The sequence below is a fragment of the Cibotium barometz genome, chromosome 12 (genome assembly GCF_041138505.1).
Source record: "Cibotium barometz isolate CiBa-2024 chromosome 12, ASM4113850v1, whole genome shotgun sequence".
NCBI lineage: Eukaryota > Viridiplantae > Streptophyta > Polypodiopsida > Cyatheales > Cibotiaceae > Cibotium > Cibotium barometz.
In genome coordinates this window covers 6405364-6432428 of record NC_141057.1, presented here as the reverse complement: position 1 = coordinate 6432428, position 27065 = coordinate 6405364, and the positions used below count along the sequence as shown (strand labels likewise).

The 27065-nt window shown below is 45.3% G+C and overlaps 1 protein-coding gene across 1 annotated transcript in view; it reads right to left on the bottom strand.

Annotated features, from left to right (window-relative positions):
- Positions 1 to 27065, bottom strand: part of GR (glutathione reductase) — a 47436-nt gene that overhangs the window by 1397 nt on the left and 18974 nt on the right. The window contains exons 5-6 of the mRNA XM_086806006.1: positions 374 to 427; positions 73 to 221 (exon numbers count right to left, since the gene is read on the bottom strand). Coding sequence (XP_086662132.1) covers positions 73 to 221; positions 374 to 427 — 203 coding nt within the window. The remainder of the gene's footprint in view (positions 1 to 72; positions 222 to 373; positions 428 to 27065) is intronic.

The following is a 27065-nucleotide window of genomic DNA, read 5'->3' as shown; positions in this document are numbered from 1 at the left end:
GGAATCAGACATCAACATGTGAAGCCCTTAAACCATCCCTGTTCATAGAAGTGTCTCTAAAGATATACTTACCTATAATCAGGCTTGATGGCTTGTCCCCCAAAAACAGTCCTAGCAAAAGCTCCACCTTCCATAAGAGCAACTGGAGTCAGGTTTATCCTATCAGTGACATCACCAACTGCCCAGATCGATTCCACATTTGTCTTCGAGTAGTCATCTACCTGCCCCAGTTGAAGTCCATAAATATAGCGTTAAACACTATGATAAATATCAACATGTAACCACTTAAATGCAACCATTTAGTACCAAGGGGAGGTAGCCCTTTGGCGTCTCTAATGCACTGTAAAATCACATTTTATCACTGGGTACATACCACTATGGCGCCCTTCTGGTCCAACGCAACTCCCACTTCCTCCAATCCTAGATTCTGTGCAATGAATAAAGCAATTCTGTCATACGTGTCAATTTGAAGGTCAATGCATTAGTTATGTACAAAACATCAATCTGGCCACATGAAGGTACGAAGAGCTCAACACATGATGATTCACTAAAAATATTCAAGCTTTACATGCACCCCAAAAACTTCATGATACAACTTCATCACTCCTATTCTCAGCCCTACAGACTTCTACCCAACAATACAATAACCCTAAAACCCTAAACTTCCATCTGAAAAGTTCTTGAAAAGAGATGCCATCCTAACTTTTAAAAAGCATCATCATTGCTTCTCATTAACCTGCTTCTAGGTTAAGTGAGATAGATATGCCAAAATTGTAGATGATGGTCAAGAAAAGGTAAGATGCTGCCAATGAGGTGGTAGCTCAAGTGGTGAAATGTTTGTCTTGGGACCAAGAGGTCTTGGGTTCAAACCCCCACTGGGTGCTCCCTCGGCGGCATCGCCTACGGGCGGTGAAAAAACGGTAACTATGGGAGGATCTTGGGCCTAAGGCCAGTTGGGGAAAAGGTTGCAAGTCCCAAGTGCTTATTGTTAAAAAGACAACCTTTTTCCTTCCTCGAAGCTGCATCAAAAGAACCTAAGAAAGGCAAGTGTCACTATTGTCACAAACCGGGACACTACATTAGTGAATGCAAGAAAAGGCTTGTAAGTGAGGAGGACGACGACTCAAGTAATGCAGTGTCACATGCCTCTGAATCATAGTGACATGAAATGTTTTGTCCATTTTGCCGTTTCAAAGGTTTGCCTGTGTTTTGGACGAAACGCAAAGGTTTCGAAATGACACTTCTTTATACACATACCAAATTTATAACATAGCCAATAGAAAGATAAAGGATAGCAACCTGAACATAAAAGAGAGGCAGTAGGCTCAAACACTTTCTTCAGCTAAAATTTAATTCAAGCCATTATTAGAAGCATGAAATCAAAGAGCATCATTCAAGTAAGAGTCAAGACAAAAAGTGCATCTACGATATCAAATCACATGATAGTCTCAAAGTTCACTGACTAAATTCTCAATGTCGACAATCAAATACAAAAACCCAAGATCTCAAAATGAGTACCTGTCAGCTAGCAACTGCTAGCATCATGCATGGAAAATCAAAAATCCTAAACCACTCGTGAGTCACTACTACTATGAGCTCTCACCATCACTATCTGCATCTAAATCACTGTCTTGGGAAGAGTCCTATATCTTCCCCACCCTTGCCACTATCTCCTTGGAAGAATCATTAGTATGACCACTGGTGGCAAGAGTCTCTATAGCTCGATCATGGCCACGGCCACCTCGTCGTATGTATGTGTGTGGAGTAGAGGAAGTGTCATTTGCTGAAGGGTGCACTAATGGATACTTGTGTAATTGCCCTTGATTGTCCACGAGTGACGTGTCGAAAGCGTCTCTCATTCTCCCGAAGAAAATCATAGGCCACGTCCTTATCCATATGCCTTTGGATAAATGATATGTCAATCTGCTCCCCTCGCTCAAGGCCAAGCTCCAACTTCCTAAGAACTTTAGGATCAATTTCCTCCACCTTCCATTGCAACATATCCCCTCCATCAACACGAGCAGTGGTGTCCGAGCCTTTAAGTCGCTCCAAGAGGCAAAGGTTGGCAAAGAAGAGATGGAGTGAAGAGAGAGATGGCTGTGTATGTCAACATCTTCATATATATATATATATAAAGGTTACAACATCTTGGGCTTAGGCCTTCCAAAAATACCTAATTCTAGACCTGCCTCAACTTGCGGCGGTGGATGACTCTATAATGAAGAAGAACATGCCTTTTATAGGCCCAATGGCCAATGGTCCACTTGGCCGACTGCTGTCAGCTAGCTACAGTGGACTTAAAATCCAATAAATCCACTGCCAACCTGGAGTACACCTGGCCGATTGATATCATGTTCCACTGTGCTTCTTTGAGCCTAACAAAACCCTAAATCTAATGTTTTATCCATTGCCCTTCAGAGAATAGCCTTGGTTTAGGTATGTCTATGTGCATGCACATGACATTGACCCAATGACCTGCCTATGCGAAGGCTGGTCTACAAGCTCCCATGTACCATTTCTTGCAATGGAATCAATCTCGGCCTCTATGGCTGCCCACCACTCGGGAAGAAAGAGAGTCTCTTTAGCTATAGTAGGCTCATATGACAGTATTCCATTTCTTGCAATGGAATCAATCTCGGCCTCTATGGCTGCCCACCACTCAGGAAGAGAGAGAGTCTCTTTAGCTATAGTAGGCTCATATGACAGTACCACTTTACTCCTGAAGGCGAGATTACAAGAAAGACGAAGCTGCCGTGATCTCTATGCCCGTCTCAAAGGTGCTGCTGAGGAGTCAACAAGCTGATGAAGATTAACATCTAAGAGATGAGAGTCATGAACAATGGCTTTCAGCCATCAAGGAATCTTGGGGACAATCCTCCGTCTCACACAAAAGCAATAGTAGTAGGAGAAGCTGAAGACATAGAAGACATAGAAACTTTGTTGGGTTTTATGCTGTGTATGCACCCAGAGGAGTGCTAGTGATCATCAGTAGGTTACTGGGGCACTTTTTACTTCAGTTAGTGGAGGTTTTTTCCCCCAGTTTAGTTCATTTTCACTTATATGCAGTTTATAAGTGTTTTGGTCCACCCGGCACATTTATGGCCGGTCATGTGAACACTTATCCTTTAGGGGTCACTATCATGTGGCTTGTACTTCACTTTTCTATCATTGAGATATCTACAGCAGTCGTGTTCACTCTCCACATTGGTTTCCACGCCTGTTTTCTTTCTGTAAACCCTAACCCTAACCCTGTTAAGTCTTCAATTGGTATCAGAGCCATTGAAGCTGCTCTGCATTGCCTGTACACTGCCAAGCTCTTGCTGCTTCTGCCCGTACATTATTCGTACACCTCTTGTCACGTGCATCCCGCACTTGGATGCCACGTAGACATTCTGTACAGAAGGTGCAGGACCTGGGATGGTGAACTGGTCCCATGTGAGCCCAGTCCGGGACGAGTCAGCCAGGGATCCATCTCAGTCGTCCGAGGTCAGGTGTGCATTGTCCTGCACATGAGTCCAAGGTCAGGTGTGCATTGTCCTGCACATGAAGCAGTGCCAGTCCGCGCTGTGAGTCTCCCTCTGGAATGATGTCAGATGTGCTGAGTATCTGGTTTGCAACTGGATGCCAGGCCTCTGTAGGCATGTAGGTTTGCATGTAGAGATAGGGGCCAGCCCATAGGGCTACCCCAGGTTAGAAGAGCTTGCATTTGCACTCTTAGTGTGGGCATGGGGGAGGTATAGAACCACCCCCAAGGGGCCAGGAGGGCCCACATTGTGCCCACCAGCCTTGGCATAGGCTGGAGGGGCTGTCGGCCAGCCCTAGGGCTGCTGGACAGGCAGCCGACAGGGTTAGGAGCCCTACCCAGCCAGTCGGCCAGGTGTGGGGGGCAGTCCCACACCTCTGCGCAGCATGCCCAGCAGCCAGGGGCTGTCCAGAAGGAATGCGCAGGGTGGCCAGCAGGCTGCCAGGTGTGAAAGCATGGAATAGAGTGTGAATACACTTTATTAAAAATATCTCAGTCGTGGGACTTCATAAAGCCAGCCGACTGGATGCTTTGAAGGGTATAAAAGCCCAGCCCATAATTCATGGTAGTCATCTCACAATTCACCAAGAGCTCCAAGCATTCAAGGGCCAGGACAGCCAAGGGTTTGCTAAAGCTAAGGGGTGAAGGACTGAAGGTCAAGGGCAGGTTTTCCAGCCAAGAAAAGGTCAAGTACATTGTATTTGTTTCAGATTTACATCATTCTAATAAAGCAAATACACCATCCGTGGTGGGGGCCCTACAGAGGGTAATTGGGACCCAATAATGTGTCCTTCTCCATCTTCCCCTTCTCTCTCTATTTTTCTGCACATCGTCTTTCAATTGTGCGTTAATTCCGTCGCGAAAAGAGTGCTGTTTTCTGAGTTTTGAAGTACCGATCCTTCTCCGAAGCTTCCGCATATTACAGTGGTATCAGAGCCTACTTCAAGGACGAAGATTCAGCAAAGAAGACCAGAAAATTTTTCGCTCGTGTGGTTGGTTTTTAGACGCCGGTGGACTACCCTTTTCGGAGTGACTCCTGTCCCTCGAAGGACGGTTGGTTTTTAGCCTCCGGAAGTCTCCCTTATAGATAGTGGATGGTCAGATTGCGTTCCGGAAAGGAACTGCATTTTCCCGCTATGGCGAACTTCGGCGACGAGAGAGAACCAGAACCATGGGACCAGAGTGCACCAGGCAGCCCAGCTAGGGCACCCGGCTTGAGTGTACAAGACATGTTCCAGCAGATGATGCGAGCAATCGCAGACCAGACAACCAAGTTGGACGAGCAGAAGGCGCGGATTTTGGCTCTGGAGGAGCGTTCTCGCTCTCCAGCGTCGCGTTTTCCATCTCCTCCTCCCTCTCCTTCTGTACCCCAGATACCAGATCCTCGTCACAGGGACCCTCTCGAGGGGTCACAGCCGCAGTCAAGCTCCTTGCTTGAGAGGCAGATACAGGCATTGGAGATTCGACAACGAGAAGACGAAGCCATGCGACGAGTGGAACACGAGCATTACCTCCGAGCTTTGGACGCCAGATTGACACCGGCGGCGCCCTCGAATCATTTTCCCGAGAAAATGAACTTCAGTAAGTATAATGGTAAACTCGATCCCACTACTCTGTATTCATGGTTACATCAATTTGAAGCTTACTTTGCCGCAGTTAGGAAATCAGATATTGACAAAGTGATCTTAGCCAGTTGGTATTTGGAAGGTGAGGCCATTCCTTGGTGGACTCAGTGGGCTCATGCCCACACCAGATCAGGTATGGCAGCTTATGGGTGGGACGAGTTCGTCCGTGACCTTAAGCAGCGGTTTTTACCGCCCCACTACCTTGAGCGACTCGAAGACGAGTTCAGGGGTGCGCGTCAAAATGCGCAACCAGTCCTTCAGTTTGCCAATAGAATTTCGACCTTGTGTCTACAATTAGGCTTATCTGATGCGGACAAGAAAGGGCAGTTTTTGTATGGCCTGGACACGCACATCCAATGGGAGGTGCGTATGTTTAGACCAGCCACCTTTGAGGACGCACTCTCGCTTGCGCAGAGTGCAGAAATGAAACACAATGGTGGCAAGCCCAAGACTTCCCAGCCGGCTTCTCCCAAGGCTAACACCTCGGGGGGCAAAAGCCAGAACCAGACGGGGTCTTCCCCAGGACAGAGCCCGGGAGCCTCTGGCTCCAAGAACTCGAACAATGCGTCTAAGCTTACTCCAGACCAGAAAGCGGAGGCAGGCAAGACAGGTGGCAAGTTGAGTGCTGAGGAGCTTGCTCAGTACAGGAAGGAGGGTAGATGTTACTTTTGTCACACAAAAGGACATACTTCTCGGGATTGTCCGAAGAAGCCTCCAAAGCCCGCCGCCGCCTCCACAGCTTCCGTGGTGAGCACAGCTCCCACACAGACCCCAGTGGCTACCCCTAGTTCTTCAACCCCCGGTGCTTCAGTTGGAGCAATTATTAGCCGGGAGCTCGAAGATAAGCAGAAGGGCGCCCATGACCAGGAGTATGAGCGCAACGAATTGCTCAAGTCCTTTGGCTACATAGGTGGCCAGAGAGTCGTTGTCTTGTTTGACAGCGGCAGCACGGAGGATGTGATCACGGAAGAGGCCGCTAGGCGTGCCCGTTTCGAGCTCACTCCGGTGGACAAACAAGTTGAGGGTTTTAGCACAGGTATGACTACGAGCGTCAAGTATGAAGCTCTAGGTGCTAAATTAGTCATTCAGGGCATAGAGTTTGTGCGTGATTTTATGGTTGCCCCTCTTGTAGGAGCAGACATAATTTTGGGTATCCAGTGGTTTCACAAGTTTCTTCCTGATGTCAAGTGGGACAAGCACACGTTCCAGATCGATCGGAATGTGTCAAACACCCCTGTGACCATTAAGTGTGAGCCAGGTATTCCAAACTTTCCGCTCATAAGCCACTTGCAGGCTAAGCGAGCAGTCAGGAAAGGCGCACAGTGTGCGATGATTTACGTCCAGACAGCCCAGACGGTGGCCAGTGCTTCCGAGAAGTACTCGGTTCTCCATGAAAAGTTCCAGAAGATTTTTCTTCGGGACAGTCTCCCTCCCCAGCTTCCCCCGTCCAGACCGGAGGATCACAAGATTGACCTCCTCCCAGGCTCGGAACCCCCGAGCAAGTTTCCGTATCGCCTTTCTAAGGCAATGGAATCGGAGTTGGACCGCCAACTCCAAGAATTGTTGCAAGCTGGCTTCATCCGCCCCAGTGTGTCGCCATTTGCAGCACCGATCTTGTTTGTCAAGAAGAAAGATGGGTCTTCTCGGTTGTGTGTCGATTATCGTGCACTCAACAAGCTGACTATCAAGAGCCGATTCCCGATGCCTCGAATTGACTACATTCTCGAGAGGCTGAATGGAGCTAAGGTGTTCTCTAAATTGGATTTAAAGAGTGGGTACCACCAGGTTCGGATTGTTGAGGGGGACATCCCCAAGACAGCTTTCCGTACAGAACGGGTCCACTACGAATTTGTGGTCATGCCATTTGGTTTGACGAACGCCCCAGCTACATTTAACCGCATGATGATGCGTATTTTCCGGGAGTTGATCGGAGTGTGTGTGTTCATATTTCTGGACGACATACTCATATTTTCAGCTACAGTTGAGCAGCATGACATTGATGTGGAGAAAGTCCTTAAGTTGCTGGAAAGCAACGAGCTCTATGTCAATGAAAAGAAGTCAGAATTTTATCTGTTCCAGGTACATTACTTGGGATATATAATCAGTGCCGAAGGCATTCGACTTGATCCAGCTAAAGTGGCCGAGATTGTTAACTGGGAAGTACCTCAGACTGCTTATGACATTAGATCATTTGTGGGTATATGCCAGGCATATTCCACCCACATTGACAAGTTTTCCGATCTCTCCGCAGACCTCACCGATCTGCTAAAGGGAGTGAAAACAAGGAGGCAAAAGATTCGAATGACTCCACGAGCGTTGGAGGCATTCCAGAACCTCAAGGTGGCTTTGTCAGAAGCGCCTTGTTTAGCCCTTGCCTCATGGGACGAACCATTTCAGGTGATCACCGATGCGAGTAACATCGCAATTGGAGGTGTATTGCAACAGAATGGTCATCCAGTAGCTTACATGTCTCGTAAGTTACTGCCCGCCGAAAAGAATTACTCAGTCTACGATCGTGAACTCCTAGCAGTCATTCAGGCCTTGAAACATTGGAAACATTTCTTGTATGGCCGTGACTTCGAGGTTCGCACTGACCATCAGACATTGCGCTGGATTCACACGATGCCCAGTGCACAGTGGAGTGATCGACAACACCGCTGGAGTCAGATATTCCAGCAGTTTGGTGGCATGATTGAGTACCTTCCAGGAAAGGCCAATCCAGTGGCCGATGCTTTGAGCAGGAAGGGACAAGTATCTACGATTCAGACCACTAGACTAGACCTTGTTGGTACAGGACTAGAAGACATGAAGCACACGTACGCGGATTCCGAGGAATTCGGTACTCAGTGGGAACAGGCATTGGATGCCACAGGACCATGCCATTTTCTGATACGCGATGGTTGGCTTTACTACAAAGGCCGACTGTGTGTCATGAAATCATTCCGGGCAGCTCTTCTCCATGATGCCCATGACGCCATTACAGGTGGTCATCGGGGCATGAATTCGACTCTGGAGAAGTTAGAACGGCTATACTATTGGCCAAAGATGAGGCGTGATGTGTTTACGTATGTACAACGCTGTGACATTTGTCAAAAGGTGAAAGCTCCTCGTGGAAAGAAGATAGGGTTGTTACAGCCTTTGCCAATTCCTGAGGGTCCTTTCCAAGACATTTCGATGGACTTTGTCACAAATCTGCCTCCCAGTCCGAGTAAGCGCAATACACAGTGTTTGACTATTGTTGACAGGTTCAGCAAATTTGTGATGCTTATTCCTTGCAGGGCCAATGTGACCGCCGAGGATGTTGCCCAGCTATTCATTCGGCATTGGTACCCGATTGGTGGGATTCCTAGGACCATAGTGTCAGACCGAGATGCCAAGTTTACCAGTCATTTTTGGAGGGCATTGTTTGATAATTTTGGTACTAAGTTGAATTTTTCCAGTGCATTCCACCCACAGACAGATGGCCAGACAGAGATATACAACCAGTTGGCCTTTGATGTGCTGAAGTGTTATGTCCACGATCAGCAAGGTAAGTGGGAATCGTTTTTGCCTTTAGTTCAAGCTGTTTTAAATGACTCGTTTTCTTCAGCTATTGGCAGGACTCCATATGAGGCAGCGTTTGGAAGGCCTTTCCAGTCGTTGTTAACCAGGACGTCGTCTTCAGTACCGGAGGCGAACAGAGTGACGGAGTCTTACCAGGAGATCCTAGAGTCCGTCAAAGACAGACTGGCTAAAGCGCAAGAGGCCTACACTCGACAGGCCAATAAAGACCGAAGGGACATGAAGTTTTCGGAAGGAGATTGGGTATATCTTCGGATTATGAAGCAAAGATTAAAGCAGGTGGGCAAGCGATGCCCAAAGTTGTCTTTCAGGAGCTTCGGACCTTTCCCCATCCGGAAAAAGATTAATGAGGTGTCTATGCAGTTAAAGCTACCTCCGAGTTGGACTATGCACGATGTATTTCATGTCAGTTGGTTAAAGCCATATGCAGGTCCACCCCCTTCAGAGGTCAAAGACGAAGCGGAACCAGACATCATTGATGAAGCAGAAGTAATGGTTCCAGAACAGATCCTTCTGCACCGTTTCAAGCATGGCTCAGGCCGAAGACTACGACAGTTCCTCACGAAGTTTCAAGACCGAGGAACTCATGAAGCGGTATGGCTCGACAAAGAATTTTTCGAAGATTATCCGGCTTTATTGACGGATTATTTGGAGGCTATGCAGCTTTCGTCAAGTTAAGCAGAAGGGGATGTCACGTGCATCCCGCACTTGGATGCCACGTAGACATTCTGTACAGAAGGTGCAGGACCTGGGATGGTGAACTGGTCCCATGTGAGCCCAGTCCGGGACGAGTCAGCCAGGGATCCATCTCAGTCGTCCGAGGTCAGGTGTGCATTGTCCTGCACATGAGTCCAAGGTCAGGTGTGCATTGTCCTGCACATGAAGCAGTGCCAGTCCGCGCTGTGAGTCTCCCTCTGGAATGATGTCAGATGTGCTGAGTATCTGGTTTGCAACTGGATGCCAGGCCTCTGTAGGCATGTAGGTTTGCATGTAGAGATAGGGGCCAGTCCATAGGGCTACCCCAGGTTAGAAGAGCTTGCATTTGCACTCTTAGTGTGGGCATGGGGGAGGTATAGAACCACCCCCAAGGGGCCAGGAGGGCCCACATTGTGCCCACCAGCCTTGGCATAGGCTGGAGGGGCTGTCGGCCAGCCCTAGGGCTGCTGGACAGGCAGCCGACAGGGTTAGGAGCCCTACCCAGCCAGTCGGCCAGGTGTGGGGGCAGTCCCACACCTCTGCGCAGCATGCCTAGCAGCCAGGGGCTGTCCAGAAGGAATGCGCAGGGTGGCCAGCAGGCTGCCAGGTGTGAAAGCATGGAATAGAGTGTGAATACACTTTATTAAAAATATCTCAGTCGTGGGACTTCATAAAGCCAGCCGACTGGATGCTTTGAAGGGTATAAAAGCCCAGCCCATAATTCATGGTAGTCATCTCACAATTCACCAAGAGCTCCAAGCATTCAAGGGCCAGGACAGCCAAGGGTTTGCTAAAGCTAAGGGGTGAAGGACTGAAGGTCAAGGGCAGGTTTTCCAGCCAAGAAAAGGTCAAGTACATTGTATTTGTTTCAGATTTACATCATTCTAATAAAGCAAATACACCATCCGTGGTGGGGGCCCTACAGAGGGTAATTGGGACCCAATACTGTGTCCTTCTCCATCTTCCCCTTCTCTCTCTATTTTTCTGCACATCGTCTTTCAATTGTGCGTTAATTCCGTCGCGAAAAGAGTGCTGTTTTCTGAGTTTTGAAGTACCGATCCTTCTCCGAAGCTTCCGCATATTACACCTCTGCGCCGTACTGTACTGTTGCTGCCCGTACATCAGTGCGCTGTACAGCAGCTTCAGTACTTGCTGCCCGTACATCTGAGCGCCGTACAGCTGTGCGCCTGCTGCCCGTACACCCATAGTGCGCCGCCTTCAGCTTCAGCTGTGCGCCTACTGCCCGTACATCCAGACTGCACGTCGCCTACAACTACAGTACTTCGCCGCCTTCAGACTGTACAGTCAAGCGCAGCCACCATCACTTGCTGCCCGTACACTTGCATCCGTACCAGGCGACTGTACCTGGCGACTGTACACACGTGGCGACTGCACCTGGCGACTGTACCTGACGTGTCTTCAGTGAACCTGCTCGCCCGACTGTACCTGACGTGTCTTCAGTGAACCTGCCTAACACAATACAGTACCTGCCCGTACATACCAACTGAATACAGCGCCGCCTTCGACTAGCTCCTAGGACTGGTTTCGTAAAGTACCTGCAGAGTACAACAATCAATTCATATTTCAGCTGGTAAGCATTACAGGTTTTGAGTTTTGGGCATTCTTATTTTTCTTTGTGAAAAATATACAGGCACAACAGGCAGATTTTCTAGCAAGAAAATATACAGATTTTTGCGAAGTTTGGGTGCAGCAAATTTGGGCATTTTTGGGGCATTTTGGCATTGTGTACGCCATTTGCTGCTCTACTCAGTCATTGGTGCATTAAGCTGCACATTCAGAGGATTGAGAGTGCAGGCAGATTTGGGTGAACTGTATTCAGTGGAGTACAGTTGTTATCAGGGTTTTTGCTTTTGGGTTTTTTGGTAAACAGGTACAACATTGTGCGTAAAGCATAATGGCAAATCAACAGCAAAGTGATGTATTCACATATTTGTCTAAGGAAGACAAATTGGATGGCACGAACTACTCCTTGTGGAGTTTTATGCTGAAAAATGTGCTTGTGGCAAAAGGTCTTTGGGATTTTGTTAGTGGTGATGAACCACGTCCAGGTCCATTGGCTCCAGAGACTCCTCCTCAAGGGGGTGCTCGTGGACGAGGACAACAGGTACAGGCTCCAGGACAGCCATTGCCTGTTCAGAGAACAAATGCTCAAAAGACATGGGATGCCAGGGATGCACAAGCTTTGTCACTCATTGCATTGTCAGTTCAGAGGTCCATTATACCTCATATTCGTTCAGCTGGCTCTTCACAGAATGCATGGGTGACTTTGGAGCAAATGTATGCTGCTCGTAATGAGGCTAGGATCTCATTTTTGAAAAGAGAGCTGGAAAATCAGAAAATGAATGAAGGAGATGATATGTCTAGCCACTTGAACAAGCTGCAGGATTTGAGAGAGCAACTCATCAATGTGGATGAGATTATTCCTGAGACACAGCTTGTGTCCACCATCTTGCACTCTTTGCCAAGATCTTACTTGGCTTTCCATACCTCTTTGAACCTCAGCATGAGGAATGCTGTTGAACCCCTCAAGTATCAGGAACTTGTTGCTCTCTTACTACAAGAGGAGCAAATGAGGAAGAATATGAATATGAACACAAATGCTGAACAAGCATTTACTACAGGTCAAAAGGGGAAAGGGAAATCTCAGCCAAAAAGTGCAAATCAAAATTCAGGTGATGGTGGTTCTTCACAGGATACCAAGAAAAGTGATGGACAGCCCAAGAAGAAGGGCAAATGTCATTACTGTAAGAAGCCAGGTCACTACATCACGGAATGTAGGAAGAGGATTGCCAAAGAGAAGGCAAAGGAAGCTGGGATGTCTGTAAATGATGCTCCTAAAGCTCCTCCAGAGACTGCTTCTTTTGTTGAGGACAGGGATTACTGTTTCTATACATGCAGCTATGATGCCTCTTGGTCTTCACAGGCACTCAATATGACAGATCATGCATGTACTTGGTATTTTGATAGTGGTGCCTCAAAGCATATCACATCTCGCAGGGATTTGTTTAGTCATGTTGGCCCTGCCCCTGTTGGCAAAACTGTTCAGTGTGCCAACAATGCTTCATATCCAGTGTGTGGCATTGGGGAGATTCAGCTTACAGCCATTGATGGCTCCATTCTCCGCCTTACAGATGCCTTATATGTACCAGGGATAAAGAAGAATTTGTTGTCCATTTCTTCTTTAGCACATTGTGGAATGCAAGTCCACTTTGATGATGATAAATGCATGGTCAGAGACAAAGCAAATGCCTTGACCTTGATGCTTACTGGTACATTATGTCATGGACTTTATGAGTTGGATGCATTTCAGCCAGTGGATCAGTCTGCTTATCATGCATTCACTCTTACTCCAGCTATGGTTGATGCGGAGTTATGGCATGCTCGCATGGGGCATGTAAATTTTGGTAGTCTTATGCTTATGCAGCGACATAATATGTTTACAGATCTACCTCTCATGGAGAAGCCTCCAGATCACATTTGTGAAGGATGTATTTTGGGAAAAATGCACAGGTTTTCCTTCCCACGTGATCAGGCTCTAAGAGCAACTGCAAAGTTGCAACTTATACACAGTGATCTTTGTGGTCCCATGCAGACGAAGTCATTAGGTGGTTGCTTTTATTTTGCAACATTTATTGATGACTTCTCTCGTATTTGCTGGGTCTATCCTTTGACACAGAAATCACAGGTATATGATGCATTTTTGGCCTTTGTAGCACTTGCTGAGACAGAGTCAGGATGCAAAGTGAAGACTCTCCGTTCTGACTGAGGGGGGGAATATATGTCACATGTGCTGAATTCCTTTCTTGGGAGTAGAGGTATAAAACATCAGTATACTACTCCTTACACTCCACAGCAGAATGGGGTTGCAGAAAGGAAAAATCGGTCACTCATGGAGATGGCCAGATGTATGCTAAAGGCAAAAAGACTACCACATATCTTTTGGGTGGAAGCAGTAATGTGTGCTTGTCATATTTTGAATCGATGTCCCACAAAGGCATTGGTTTCTATTACTCCTTTTGAGGCTTGGCATGGCCGCAAGCCTTCTGTATCGCATTTTCGTATCTTTGGGTGCCTTGCATATGCACACATACCCAAAGAGTTGAGGAGGAAGCTTGATGATAAAGCCACAAAATGCATTTTTGTTGGGTATAGCCGTGAGAGCAAGGGCTACAGGTTATATGACCCACTATCCAGGAAGATATTCATCAGTCGGGATGTGATTTTTGATGAAAAATCAGAATTATCCATGGCTGGTTATGAGGCAAATCAGGCTGAAAATGATGTGTTTGAAGGTCTACTACCCATGGAGTTTCATTCCACAGTTGGAGATCCAACTCATGAGGGTACTGGACAGCCAGCAAATGATGTAGGTGGTGCAGAAATTCAGCAGCCAAATCAGCCAGAAGCTGAACCAAATATGGGACAGCAGGCACCACAGGTTAGACATATACCTAGATGGTATTTGAGGACATTACAGGACAGCCATTTAGAAGGTCCTCTTGCTGGTCGTACTCGTAGGGAGACAAGGACCAATGAGCATGCACACATCATGGATTTGAATCTGGTTATGGCAGCCAGTTTACAAGATGATGATGAGCCTGATTCATTCGTGGATGCACGAGATAATGTGCATTGGAACAAAGCCATGCAGGATGAGATTGATTCTATTAAAAAGAATCAAACATGGGATTTGGTTGATCTCCCCAAAGGCAAGAAAGCCATTGGTACTAAATGGGTCTACAAGTTGAAAAGACATGCAGATGGATCCATTGACAGGTACAAAGCCCGTCTAGTTGCAAAGGGCTATGCACAGAAGAAGGGCATTGATTATGAGGAGACATTTGCTCCTACATCCCGTATGTCGACACTTAGGTGTGTCATTGCATTGGCTGCACATCGTGGTTGGGTTGTTCATCAGTTGGACATAAAGACTGCATTCCTACATGGAGACCTCGAGGAGGAAGTTTATGTATTTCAGCCCATGGGATTTGCAGAACATGGTCATGAAGGGAAAGTATGCAGGCTGAAAAAGGCCTTGTATGGTTTGAAACAAGCTCCACGAGCTTGGTATGCAAAAATAGATGCTTTTCTACTCACTCAGGGATTTGTGAACAGTCCATCAGAGACCACTTTGTATGTGAAGAAAGAAGAGACAGATCTGCTGGTCATCAGTCTTTATGTGGATGATCTCTTGCTCATGGGATCAAATGATGACAAAATTGCAGCATTTAAAGAGATACTGCAACAGACATTTGACATGTCTGACTTGGGCCTTGTACATTACTATTTGGGCATACAGTTTGTGCAGGATAACAGAGGCATTGGGTTGTTGCAATCACGTTATGTTGCTAAACTTCTGGAGAAGTTTAAATTTCAGGATTGCAAGCCTATTAGTACTCCTATGGAGCCTGGGATGAAACTGTCACTACAAGATGACAGTGTTTCCTTTGATGCCACTACATATGCTCAGGCTGTTGGGTGCCTCATATACTTGTGTAATACAAGGCCAGATATTCAGTATGCAGTCTCTCAGTTGAGCAGATTCATGCACAGCCCACGGTTGTCACATTGGCAAGCTGTGAAGCGTGTATTCCGTTATTTGCAGGGTACCTTGTCTCTTGGGTTGCTTTATCCTGAGGAGGGTGACATGCAGTTACATGCTTACAGTGATTCAGATTGGGCTGGTGATTTTGATACCAGACATTCCACTAGTGGGAATTGTTTCTTCCTTGGCGCTTCATGCATTTCTTGGCTAAGCAAGAAACAGACCACAGTGGCCACTTCATCTTGTGAGGCAGAGTACAGAGCAGCCTACACTACTACTGTTGAGTGTGTTTGGCTGCGTCGTCTTATGACTGATATGGATATTTCAGTGGAGGAGCCTACACCTATCTATACTGATAGTCAGAGTGCCATTGCTGTGGCCAAGAATCCTGTGTTTCATGCTCGCACGAAACACATTGAGATTCACTATCATTTTGTTCGGGAGAGACTCCAGGCAGGAGATATCAGTCTGATCTACTGTCCTACAGATCAGAATGTGGCAGACATCTTCACCAAGGCATTACCACGTCCGAAATTTGAAGCATTCTGCAATGCTTTGAATTTGTTTCCTTTTGGTGGATGATGTACAGTGATCACATATCACTCCAGGGGAGTTTGTTGGGTTTTATGCTGTGTATGCACCCAGAGGAGTGCTAGTGATCATCAGTAGGTTACTGGGGCACTTTTTACTTCAGTTAGTGGAGGTTTTTTTCCCCAGTTTAGTTCATTTTCACTTATATGCAGTTTATAAGTGTTTTGGTCCACCCGACACATTTATGGCCGGTCATGTGAACACTTATCCTTTAGGGGTCACTATCATGTGGCTTGTACTTCACTTTTCTATCATTGAGATATCTACAGCAGTCGTGTTCACTCTCCACATTGGTTTCCACGCCTGTTTTCTTTCTGTAAACCCTAACCCTAACCCTGTTAAGTCTTCAAACTTAGGGTGGAGAAGCTAAGCTGGAGAAGCTAAGGGAAGTAGGGGTGCCGAGGAAGAAGAGGAAGAAGTAGGAGGATGAGGAACCTCTATGGTAAGCTTGAGGTGAGATTGGAAATCATCAAACGTGGGTTCAACAAAGTGAACATCGCGGGAAATCACTAAGGACTTCTTCTCCGCACTCCATTATCTGTAAGCTTCAGATTAAGAGCTATAACCAAGGAATTTGCACTTCCTAGATTTGGGATCAAATTTGGACTTGGCAAAATCAAGGATTAGAGCATAGGTATCACAACCGAAAACCTTGAGACGTGAAACTGAAGGTTTCTGTCGTGTAAAAGCCTCCTCTGGTGTCATATTAGCAACCGCCTTCGTGGGAGAACAATTGATGATGTCTATCATAGCTTCTCCCTAGAAAGAGGAAGGAAGATCAAAAGAAGAGAGCATGGTACAGACAACCCCCTGAACATGCCTATTTTTACGTTCAACCACACCATTCTACTGCTGTGGAGTGTCAAGTGTGGAAAATTAACAGCCGCTTTTGAGTTCTCCTCCATTGTCCAAACGGACTTGTTGAACCTTCTGTGTGGTCGCATTCTTGAACAGAGCCACCCACTCTTGAAAGCAAGAGATTGCCTGAGATTTTTTCGCCAAGAGACCAGCAGATACACCCAAACTTTACATGAATAATAAGCATTAAGTACTTGACACCTCCTGTAACTTGGTTGAATACAATGCTAATCAATACACTTAAATACACTAAGATTTGATGGACACATGCTCAATACAAAAAGTAATTTGCTGAATTGACAAGAGACACACAATGAGCCGGAACAGTCAGCCCCTCTCTCAAATAAAGTATATTGATCTTGGGAGAATCAAGTACAGAGTGCCATGGGCATTTCTGACCAGATTTCCATACCAATGCATATGAATACAGTATTGCAAACAAGTGGTTTCAATGTAGACTTGTAACTCACACTACCCTCTCAAGTGTCCATGTTCCCTACCATCTGCTCTCTATTGTTCCACCAACACATGGTAGCAACAATCTGCAAGAGAGCACGTAGGATAAGAGAACACTACACAAGGTATGTGATCTTGTAATCCGGTTTCTCCCTCTTGCTACTTGCTTCCATATTTAAGCATAAAAGCTTCCCAATTGCAAGTAGAGTTGATGGCAGCGGAAGTCTTTGCGATGGAAGTGCTTGGAGTGTTGAAATCTTCGATTTGTCACAATTCTTCGCGACAAAAGTCTTCAAGAGGATGAAGGGAACCTTGGGAAAGCTTCCCCTATGGTTCAACATGAGAAAGGAGGGCTGAAATTAGGGTTTTCAGAAAAAAGACCAAAAATTACAGCAAGAAAGAGAGCTATTTTGCTGAATTTCAGTCATTGGGAGTGTGTAGTAGGAGAGTGATCAGAATCCGGAAACACTCTTTGGAAGCTTGGGAAACACCTTAGCAAGCTTGGAGTTGTCCACTCTAGGTGGCAGGCAGGTGCTTTGTGGAGCAAGCTAGAAAGGACACATAGCTGGTTACTCTCTCTGTACAAAGGGGATAAGGTCTGGGCGGTGAACATTGGGTTTTGTCCACCTCGGGATATCAGTGTGTGTGAACACGGGCCTGGTCATAATTTATAAGTGAGTTTTGGTCGCCCAAAACTTGTGTACACACTCACTTATAAATTAGTGTTAACTCCTAAGGCTAGGTTTATGACCAATACTTACCACCTATCACATGCCACATAACCATATCAGCAGACAATTTCACACGCACGGTTCACGGGCGGGCGTCCCCTTACCTGGAACTACATATTGGTCAAGCAAGCATGAAAATAGCATGCAATTTCAATTGCAAGCAAGCACATAAAGATGCTATGCAATGCAACATTGGTATGGAAAATCCCCGTTTATGAGACTATACCAAAATAGATGTGCTCCAGGTAAGTACATGAGGTCCCAGACCCAATGGAACACCAATCCACTAGGCATTTCCGTGCATGTACACAGAGACACAAGTCCCAACAAAAAGCCAAGTACACAGTATCACATGAGTGGCATCAATCCCCAGCATATACAACTGCCATGGACACCAGTCTAGTGTACATACATGATGAGAAAGCTCGGGTGGACCAATTGGGTGGCCAAATGGTGACATCCCCCCCGGCTTCTAAACAGTTGTCCGCAACCGAAAAGCATCCAAATATGTTTGAAGCACATGCGGGCAATCTCTAAAGAACTCTTCATCTATCCATTTAGCATCGATGGGAAGATAGTTCTTAAACTTCACAAGGTAACGCCTGACAACTTTGCAAGCTTGCGTTCCTTGTGCTACACAATCTACTCTGGCTGTAAGATCTCCTCAAGTGCATCCACTTCTAGTGGATCTTCAATGACCATTTCACTTGGCTCCGGCCCTACATACTTGCGAAGGAGACTCACATAAAAAGCATTGCCAATGACTAGGCAATGCTAATCTGAAAGCCACTTCATTGATCTTCTCGTTCACTCAAAAAGGCTCATAGTACCTGGTTGCAAGCTTAGAATATGCACTCTCTTTGCCAAGCTTCTTTGCAAGTCTTGCTTTCTTAAATTTCAGCAATATCCAATCATTCTCTTTAACATCCAATTGTCTTCTATGCTTGTCGGCAGCCTTTAACATCCAATCATTCTCTTTAACATCCAATTGTCTTCTATGCTTGTCGGTAGCCTTTTTATGCTTGTCTTGTGACCTTGCAATGGCTATCCGCACCTGAGGAAAAGTAATATGCAAGTCTCTTACATACTCATCAGCTGCAAATATCTCATCCTTTGTGCGAAAGATGGGTGCCAAAACCACCTTACCATAAACAATCTCAAACGGGACCTTTCCCGTAGATGCATGCACCGTGTTGTTGTATGCAAATTCGACAAACGGTAAGTACTTCTTCCAAGAAGACTCTGATTCACCACATAACATTTCAAGAGATCCAACACGGCTGAATTTACAGCCTCACTTTGCCCATTCGTTTAAGGATGATAAGCTGATGAGAAGTCTAGTTTGGTGTCCATGTTATCAAATAAGGCCCGCTAAAAGAGACTTGTAGTCCTAGGATCTCTATCTTCCTCAATGGACTTCGGCATTCCATGATGCTTGAACACTTGTGCAAGATATATTTTAACCATATGTTCAGCTTTGATGGTATTTTAACTAGCAAGAAGTGAGCTTGCTTGCTAAACCAGTCCACAATTATCCAAATTGCATCATTACCCTGTTGGGTCCGTGGCAAGTCCATAATGAAATCCGTTGTAATACTTTTCCATGGCTGCGTGGGAATAGGCAATGGCTGAAGCAAACTTGGTGCCTTTTGCCTATCAAACTTTACCTTTTGACAGGTGATACATGCATGTACATGCGCCTCTATGTCCTTCCGCATACCTGGCCAAAAGAAATACTGCTCAATTATGTGCGTAGTAGGCATTATGCCTCTATGACCAGCATATGGAGGAGCATGGCACTCATCTAAAACCTTTTGCCTCATGTCAGACACCACACATAGGTAATTATCTTTCATGAGATAACACTCTTTGATCACATAAGAGGCATGTGCATGACCAGCCATCAAATCAGCCCAAATAGTGGCAAAATCAGCCTCCGTATGATACAAATCACGCATGGCAGACAAGTCTCCATGAGAGGCAACCGAGATAGCTGCCACATACGGCTTTTGTAACAATGCATCTGCCACTACATTCTTCTTTCCTGGGGCGTGTAAGACCTGAAAATGAAACATAGAGAGGAAATTGGCCATCCTCATATGCTTCTCTGACAATTTAGTTTGGGTAAGAAAATACCTCAAACTCTGGTGATCTGTTTTCACAGTGAAATCAGCCCCAAGAAGGTAATGTTTCCGTATAGTAAGTGCATGAATTACAGCCAAGAGCTCTTTCTCATAAATGCCAAGAGATAGCTCTGCATCATGCAATCTATGACTCTCATAAGCCACGGCATGTCTCTCTTGATTTAGGACAACTCCTATGCAGTTTCCACATGCATCACATTCCACACTAAAAGGCTTTTGCAAATCCGCAATGATCAACACTGGACCATGAGTAGTTGCATCTTTCAATTTGAGGAATGCATCCCTCTCTACAATAGTCCATTTGAATGTGGCCTTCTTCTTTGTCAAATCATGCAAAGTGCTGAATGAACCTGCGGTAGTATGAGCATAATCCAAGAAAACTACGGATCTCATGCATTGAACTCAATTCGGGCCAATTCCAAATTGCATCAATCTTTGAAGAATCTATCCGCGCTCCATCTTTGGACACAATATACCTAAGATAATGTATCTCTGACAAGAAGAACTCACTCTTCTTTGCATTTATGAAAGTTTATGCTTACAGAGTTTTTCAAAAACAATAGCCACATGAGCTCTATGCTCTTCTTCGGTCTTCGAGAAGACTAGGATGTCATTAAAGAAGACACCTATAAATTTCCTATACCCACAAAATATGCGATCCATCATTCTATTGAATGTAGCCAGGGCATTCGTAAGACCAAAGGACATAAGGAGGGTAGTGCATAAAAAGTTGACAACTCCCGGTGTGGAGGAAAGAACTTGGATACCAGAGCGTGACCTACTTTCCCTCCCCTTCCTGTGGTTCTGCCCGTGCTTTTTTCTTTTTCTTTTTTTCTTTTTTTTTTTCTCTCTTTTCTTTTCTTTTCCTCAGCATGATCCCGTACAAAAATGAAGTACGCAAAAACACTCTTTTTCATAACTTTCTTAATTTGTACATGAGATACAAGGGAAATGGTATCACCCTCTTCACCAGCATCAATTACATGCTCTCGGCCTTGATGCATGAAGGTGATCCTGTTGGTCTTGTAAGCCTTGCACGGATCAATACATGTATGCCAAGGCTTTCCACTACCACAAGTAAAGCATTTCCCCTCACTCGTATATTGCTTTTTCTGCTTCGGAGTGAGACTATAGTCTCTCACTTTTAAGGGACACTTCTTGGTAGTGTTATTTTCAACCTTTGGACCATTTTTATCTTGGTTTTGGTCCTTTTTAGGTGGCTGTCCATTATTTTGCGGGTTTTGGACAACCCTCTCTTTGCCTTGAAATGAGGGTTTAGCCTTATTGGATCGACTCAATTTGAGTTCCAATTGCTCGGTGGCAGTGGCGGCTGCGATTAGTTGGTGTAAGGTGTGACTAGGATACATTTGTAGTCCCGAGTTATATACGGGTTGGAATCCCGATTGAAACCTTCTCTTCCTTTCTGCCTCGGTGACATGCATAGATGGAGACACCTCCAAAAGCACTTTCCAAAACTTTTGTATATATGCTCACTGTTTCCCTCTCGTTTTGCGTCACCCAATCCCACTTCATTGTTATCTCATTCAATGCATTTGGAGGTGAGAATTGGACATAGAAACCTCTCCTTGAACTCTTCCCATGATCTAATCGGTGAGAGCTTCTCTGTGAGCCACCAATGGGCAGCAGTGCCTTTCATGAACATGCTTACATGCCGGATCATGGATTTCTTAGTGAAATCCTCATCAATCACTGAAAGCAATATCAATAAAAGCAAGTGCCTTTGATGCATCATATTCCCCATGATATGCGTCAAACTTCACAGATTTGTCTCCGGCTTTGAAGTCACGAGACTTTGATGCATGTGCTAGCATCTCAACATGTTTTCCTCCATGTTTGTCCATTGGGACAGTCCCTGTTGGCATCATTTTAGGAGCAAAAGGTGATGCATAAGGCATAGATATATGTGCCCTGTAAGCATGAGGCATGGCTGGCTCCTCAACATGCATTGGTTCATTTTCAGCCATAGCTTCTACCTCACGGGCATGAGTGGCATAAGAGATATGCGGAATACCTGCTCCAACAGAAAATTGCAGCCCATGTTGCATGTGTTGTGCATGCACATTTTCAACTGGCAATGGCATTTAACATACATTTTGACCACTGCCATAAACATTGTATCCTTCACGGGCTACATAAGGTACTCTTGCATGGCGTGAAGTAGTTGATGGTTCCTCTCCCATGGCATGGGATTCATCCTCTTAGACATAAGTTCTTGTTCGGATACCTATGGAGATTCCTTTTCTGCATAGACATCATCGGTACGAGCCAAGTATACACGTGTTGCATCCCTTGGTTGCATGTGTAACTCTTGTGCAATCATTTCCATTGCATGATCCATATAAGATTTAGCTTTCTTGGCTTTCAAACGGTCATGAACCAATGGATCCTCGCAGCAGTAGAGCTTTAATTCTTCTTGTTGGGCATGGAGAAGAGCCTGCATACGAGTAAGTTCAACGTTTAAGACTATAGACTCTTCTTCCTGCATTTTCTCTTTGCCACGTGACAGCTGTCCCACATATTCATGTTCCTTAGTGTGCACCACATGAGTCTGCTTATCCTGTAAAGCATTGGAAGCATGCATTTCATTGTCCCCACCTCGTGTTAGAATCTCCAACATTCACTGTAGGGCTGTCCATAGTGCTCTAAGTGTAGAGATAGCTAGTGTTCACGGTGATCGTCTTTCACGTAGAAGTGAAAGAGAACCGTATGCTCTGATATGAATGTAACTTGGTTGAACACAATGCTAATCAATACACTTAAATACACCAAGATATAATGGACAACATGCTCAATACAAGAAGTAATTTGTTGAATTGACAAGGGACGCACAATGAGCCGGAATGGCCGGCCCTTCCCTCATAAAGTATATTGATCTTGGGAGAATCAAGTACATAGTGTCATGGGCATTTCTGACCAGATTTCCATACCAATGCATATGAATATAGTATTGCAAACAAAGTGGTTATTGGTGTAGACTTGCAACTCACACTACCCTCTCAAGTGCCCAGGTGCAGTAATCGGAGTACTAGGCCGTCTCTCCTGTAACATCTTCCATGCACTCTTGTTGTCCTTCCCTAGGAAGAGTTGGTAGATCTCCTCCTCTAACTTAGCCAGGTAGGCTCGTTTATTCCTCCGCACAAGGCGCCAAAAGATCATCATGGCCTGTTTATGATTGTGAGTCCCAGTGGCAATCTCACGTTGTAGCTGTGCTCGTGTCTCACGACACTCATCATCATACCAACTGTTTTGTGAGGCAGTGCAGGGGGGGGGGGATCATAGTGCAGGGAAAACGCATATGCGGCGGATGCATGTAGTACACTTGCCAATCTATGTGTTTGTGTTTGTGTTTTCCCATCTATGTTTGTACCGCCTTGTGCTATAAAAGGCTTTGTAATTTTCTTCATTACTCTGTTTTGAGTCAAGGGGGGGGGGGAGAGAGGGTAGTCTAGAAGGGCTGAGGAATTTTATGTGTGATCAAGCTCCATTTGCAAGCTTAACTGTGATTTGTTGTATCACATCAGGTATGGCCACTATGATCTTTTGCATCATCTTTTGCATCACGTGGTACCAGTCAGCCCAAACCACCATAAGTATGATGGCCACTTCATAAGATATCACCTTCGCTCCCAAGGGAGGTTTGTTGGGTATATTTCGGAGCTTCATGTGTTACCTTATGTGTAGGTGTAAATACCCTTCTAGGTGTGAACACTCTTTATGTATGTAGCTGATGATAATGTGTGTGAACAGCCTCTAAGGTAAGATATTGTGTGTGTGTGTGTGTGTGTGTGTGTGTAAGCAATGATGTCATTGAGTCTGCCATGTGTCACTGTTATGTATGATTTGATTGAGTCAAAAGATAACGTTTGGGACCTATAAAAGAATGTACTTGGTGTACTTCAAATTATGAATCCAATATACACTGAGTCGTGCAATCATCTCTCTCTAGAGCATTAAGTTTCTCTCTCTAACTCTCTTGCATATCATGATTGTATACTCCATGCATATAGCTTTGCATTCTCCTAGTAGTAGAGCTCCATCCCCTCCCCCACTCATTGTACTTATTGCACACCCAGATTCAGCTTTTTAGTTCAGTACTTTTTCATTTTGTTGGGATGACAGAGGATACCCCATATAGGTACACCGATTTGTCTCATAGGCCGAGTTCGGTCTTTTGGAAGATGTTAATAAAATCTTTCTTTCTTTCTTTCTCCTAACCCTAGACTAGGTATTCAACAGCAAGGCTATCATATCCTGAAATGATATTGAAGCTATGTGCATGACTTTGATGGTTTGCTAAAACCGGGTAACATCTTGCATACTTTTGGTGAGAATTGCCACGTTGTCCTCACCATCAAGCTCACATGTAAGGCTAGTGAGTTGTTGAACTAGTGAGTAGAACTTGGCAAGGTGATCACTCAATTCTTCATTATCTAGCATTTTCAAATCATAGAACTTCAACTTCAAGAAAACTTTAGAATTATTGATTTAATTACCGAAAAGAGTCTCCGGTTTGTCCCAAATTTGCTTCGCAGTTTGCGAGGAGTGTATGTGATGAACGAGAGTGTTTGCCAAACTACGGCCAATTAATGCAATAGCTTTCTTGTTGTGTTGTCATCATAGCTTTTGTTTTTTTTTGGCTCGTTGGGTCTTGGGTATTCGTCATCTCTAGAAATTATGCTGTAGACGCCCTCCCTCATCAAGAGAAACTGCATCTTGGTTTGTCAGGTAGGAAACCAAGAACCAGAGAACCTGTCAATTGCAGTGGTTGATAGAGCCATAATGCTGAGAGCCATAATTTTGTTTTTGCAAGGGCTTCAATGTTGATGTAGAGGGCGGATTTTTACAAAAGCCCTAATTTTTCTAGCTATTGTAGGCTTCAATTAGGTCAATTTCTCTGATTTTTAGAGAAACCCCCGATTTTATTTTTACCAATTTTGCTAATTTTGTTGAAAATAAAAAATCCCCAATTCAACGATTTTGCCCAAATTTAAGAAAATCCCCAAAATTATTACGACTGCAAAAGCATTAATTTGACCTTTTTCACTTGATTTTTTAAAAAAAGCCTTTTTTTGTTGTCATTGTCATGAAAACCTACAAGTGCAAGCAAGTGTTGACGGTGCACAAAAGCTGTAGAGGAGCGCTGCTGCAACTGAGGCAATCGAGGGAGGCTGCAGAGGTGGTCGTGTGTGTCGATGATTGATTACGGGCAACTCACCGACGACGATGGAGGTGAGCTGGTTCAGGGGGCGGTGAGACTTCAAGCCTAAGGCTTTAATAAGCCTTATAGTTAATCCCTTGACACGTGGAAGCCGGGTGGCAAACTTGGTGGCGAGCGTAGCACGACAGCTAGTATTAGGTGTGACATGGCATAAAAGTGAAAAGGTGAGCGAATACAAAAAAAAAATTCAAATGATAGCGAACACAGAAGGGGCTGACGAAGAGGTAGCGTGCAAGTCGGCACCCAGAGGCTAAGCAAATGGAATGGGGTGAAGACCAAGCTCTAATACCATTTGTTAGCTAGGGGGCTGCTGTATGATAGCCATGGTGATGGTGATGAAGAGAGAGAGAGAGAGAGAGAGAAATGAAATGATATATTAACATCTCTAAGAGGCCATAATGGCCTATGAGACTGAGAGTACATCTGAAGTTGGTGTCTCATCAAGGAGAACAATCAAATCATAGTTGTTAGGTACGATACCGTATGGTTCGTACGATACGATACCGTACGAGAAAATACCGTACAATATATATTTTTTTCTTATTGCACAATAAAAAACGGTGTTTTAAAAAAATACTTATAAACTTACGTATTTCCAATCCCAGATATGGAGTATTTTGAAAAGGAGGGAAGCATCATAGTACAAAGGAAGCTCAAACAGCCATAGATAAGCAAAAGAAAGACCATTACCTCCCAAAATTTTTATTTTCTTTTTGGTTTTTTTTTGGGGAAAAAAAATCTATTTTTTGAAAAAAAATCCGTACGAGTCCGTACGGCATCGTACCGTACGGTATTCCGTACGATAAGCTATCATATGCCGTACGGAAACAAACTTGAACCAAATGAAACTGAAAAGTACAATAAACTGACTGTCATACAGATATAAGAACTTTAAGTAAGACTCCTAGATGATACTAAGTAGAAAATACTAGAAAATGTATATCAAGTAGATCCATGTATGCTGATCAGTTGAAGTGTTGCCCTCTCCTCAGATCAAATATGTCCGCCATGGGGCCGTCTAGAATGGAGAGGTCGTAGAAGTGAGGTAGGCGCCTCCGATGCCGAGCAATAATGGCTCTGATCTCCCAATGGTGAGGATGCCGTGGTCGGGGTCCTGGTGGGCGTGGCTGACGAGCACGACATAAGACGACTGCTCTATCAGTGGTGACTCCCTGGGAGCGTGGCTGGTGCCCTGATGGCCCGATGGAGGAGGTATCAGGAGGTGTATGGACTGGGCTGCTGGTGCTGGTGCTGGTGCTGGTGTTGGTGTTGAAGAAATCTGTCAGGATCCTTTGTCTAGGTACATCATGGCTCGGTCTCCTGTCTGCCAAGAGGGTCTCTCTGTGTCTCCTAAGCTCAAGTAGGAACAATCCTAGGCATCTCTGATCCTCAAACTCCATGACCCTGCGTAACGGCCCAAAACCCTCTCGGGAGAGACAGTGATATCTCCCTTGGATCTCATAATATACTGTACATCGGCAAATGTAGTGCTCCTCTGTCTCTGCTTCTTGGTAGCATAGCTGACAAATGTGGTCATCCAAGATCTACTGCACATATCGCCCTGTCTCAATCCGCAGCTGGTGTGATGAGGTCCGGATCTGTCCAATGGCACAACGTATCCCATGTGATAGGTGTACATCCATGTACGCCGGGCGGGTGATAAAATCATCTGGTCAGAGGTGTAGAAAATGGCTCTTGTAATGAGCCATTTTCGTGCCTAAGGACTCAAGGGGACTAGTCCATGTCCTCTCTGTGTCCACTCTGACGATATCCATCCTAATCACGTGATTTTGCTTTGAGCGGGTGAGATCCAAAAATGGACAATCAAGGCTGTACTAAAAGGGTGGTAGCACCTCTATCCGCAAACCATGTAGGTCAAACCATGATCTCATCTGAGCATACTAGCAATGTGTATCTCCATCCTCTGCCGACTCTATGGATAAGGTCAATGCCAATCGGGAGTACCTCTGCTCAGGGAGCCCCCATAGCCGTTGTAAAAAGGTAACTACCTGGAATAGGGCCTTGATCACTACTAGTGCAGTACCCAGCTCAGCCCGAACAATCTTGTGTGGTAC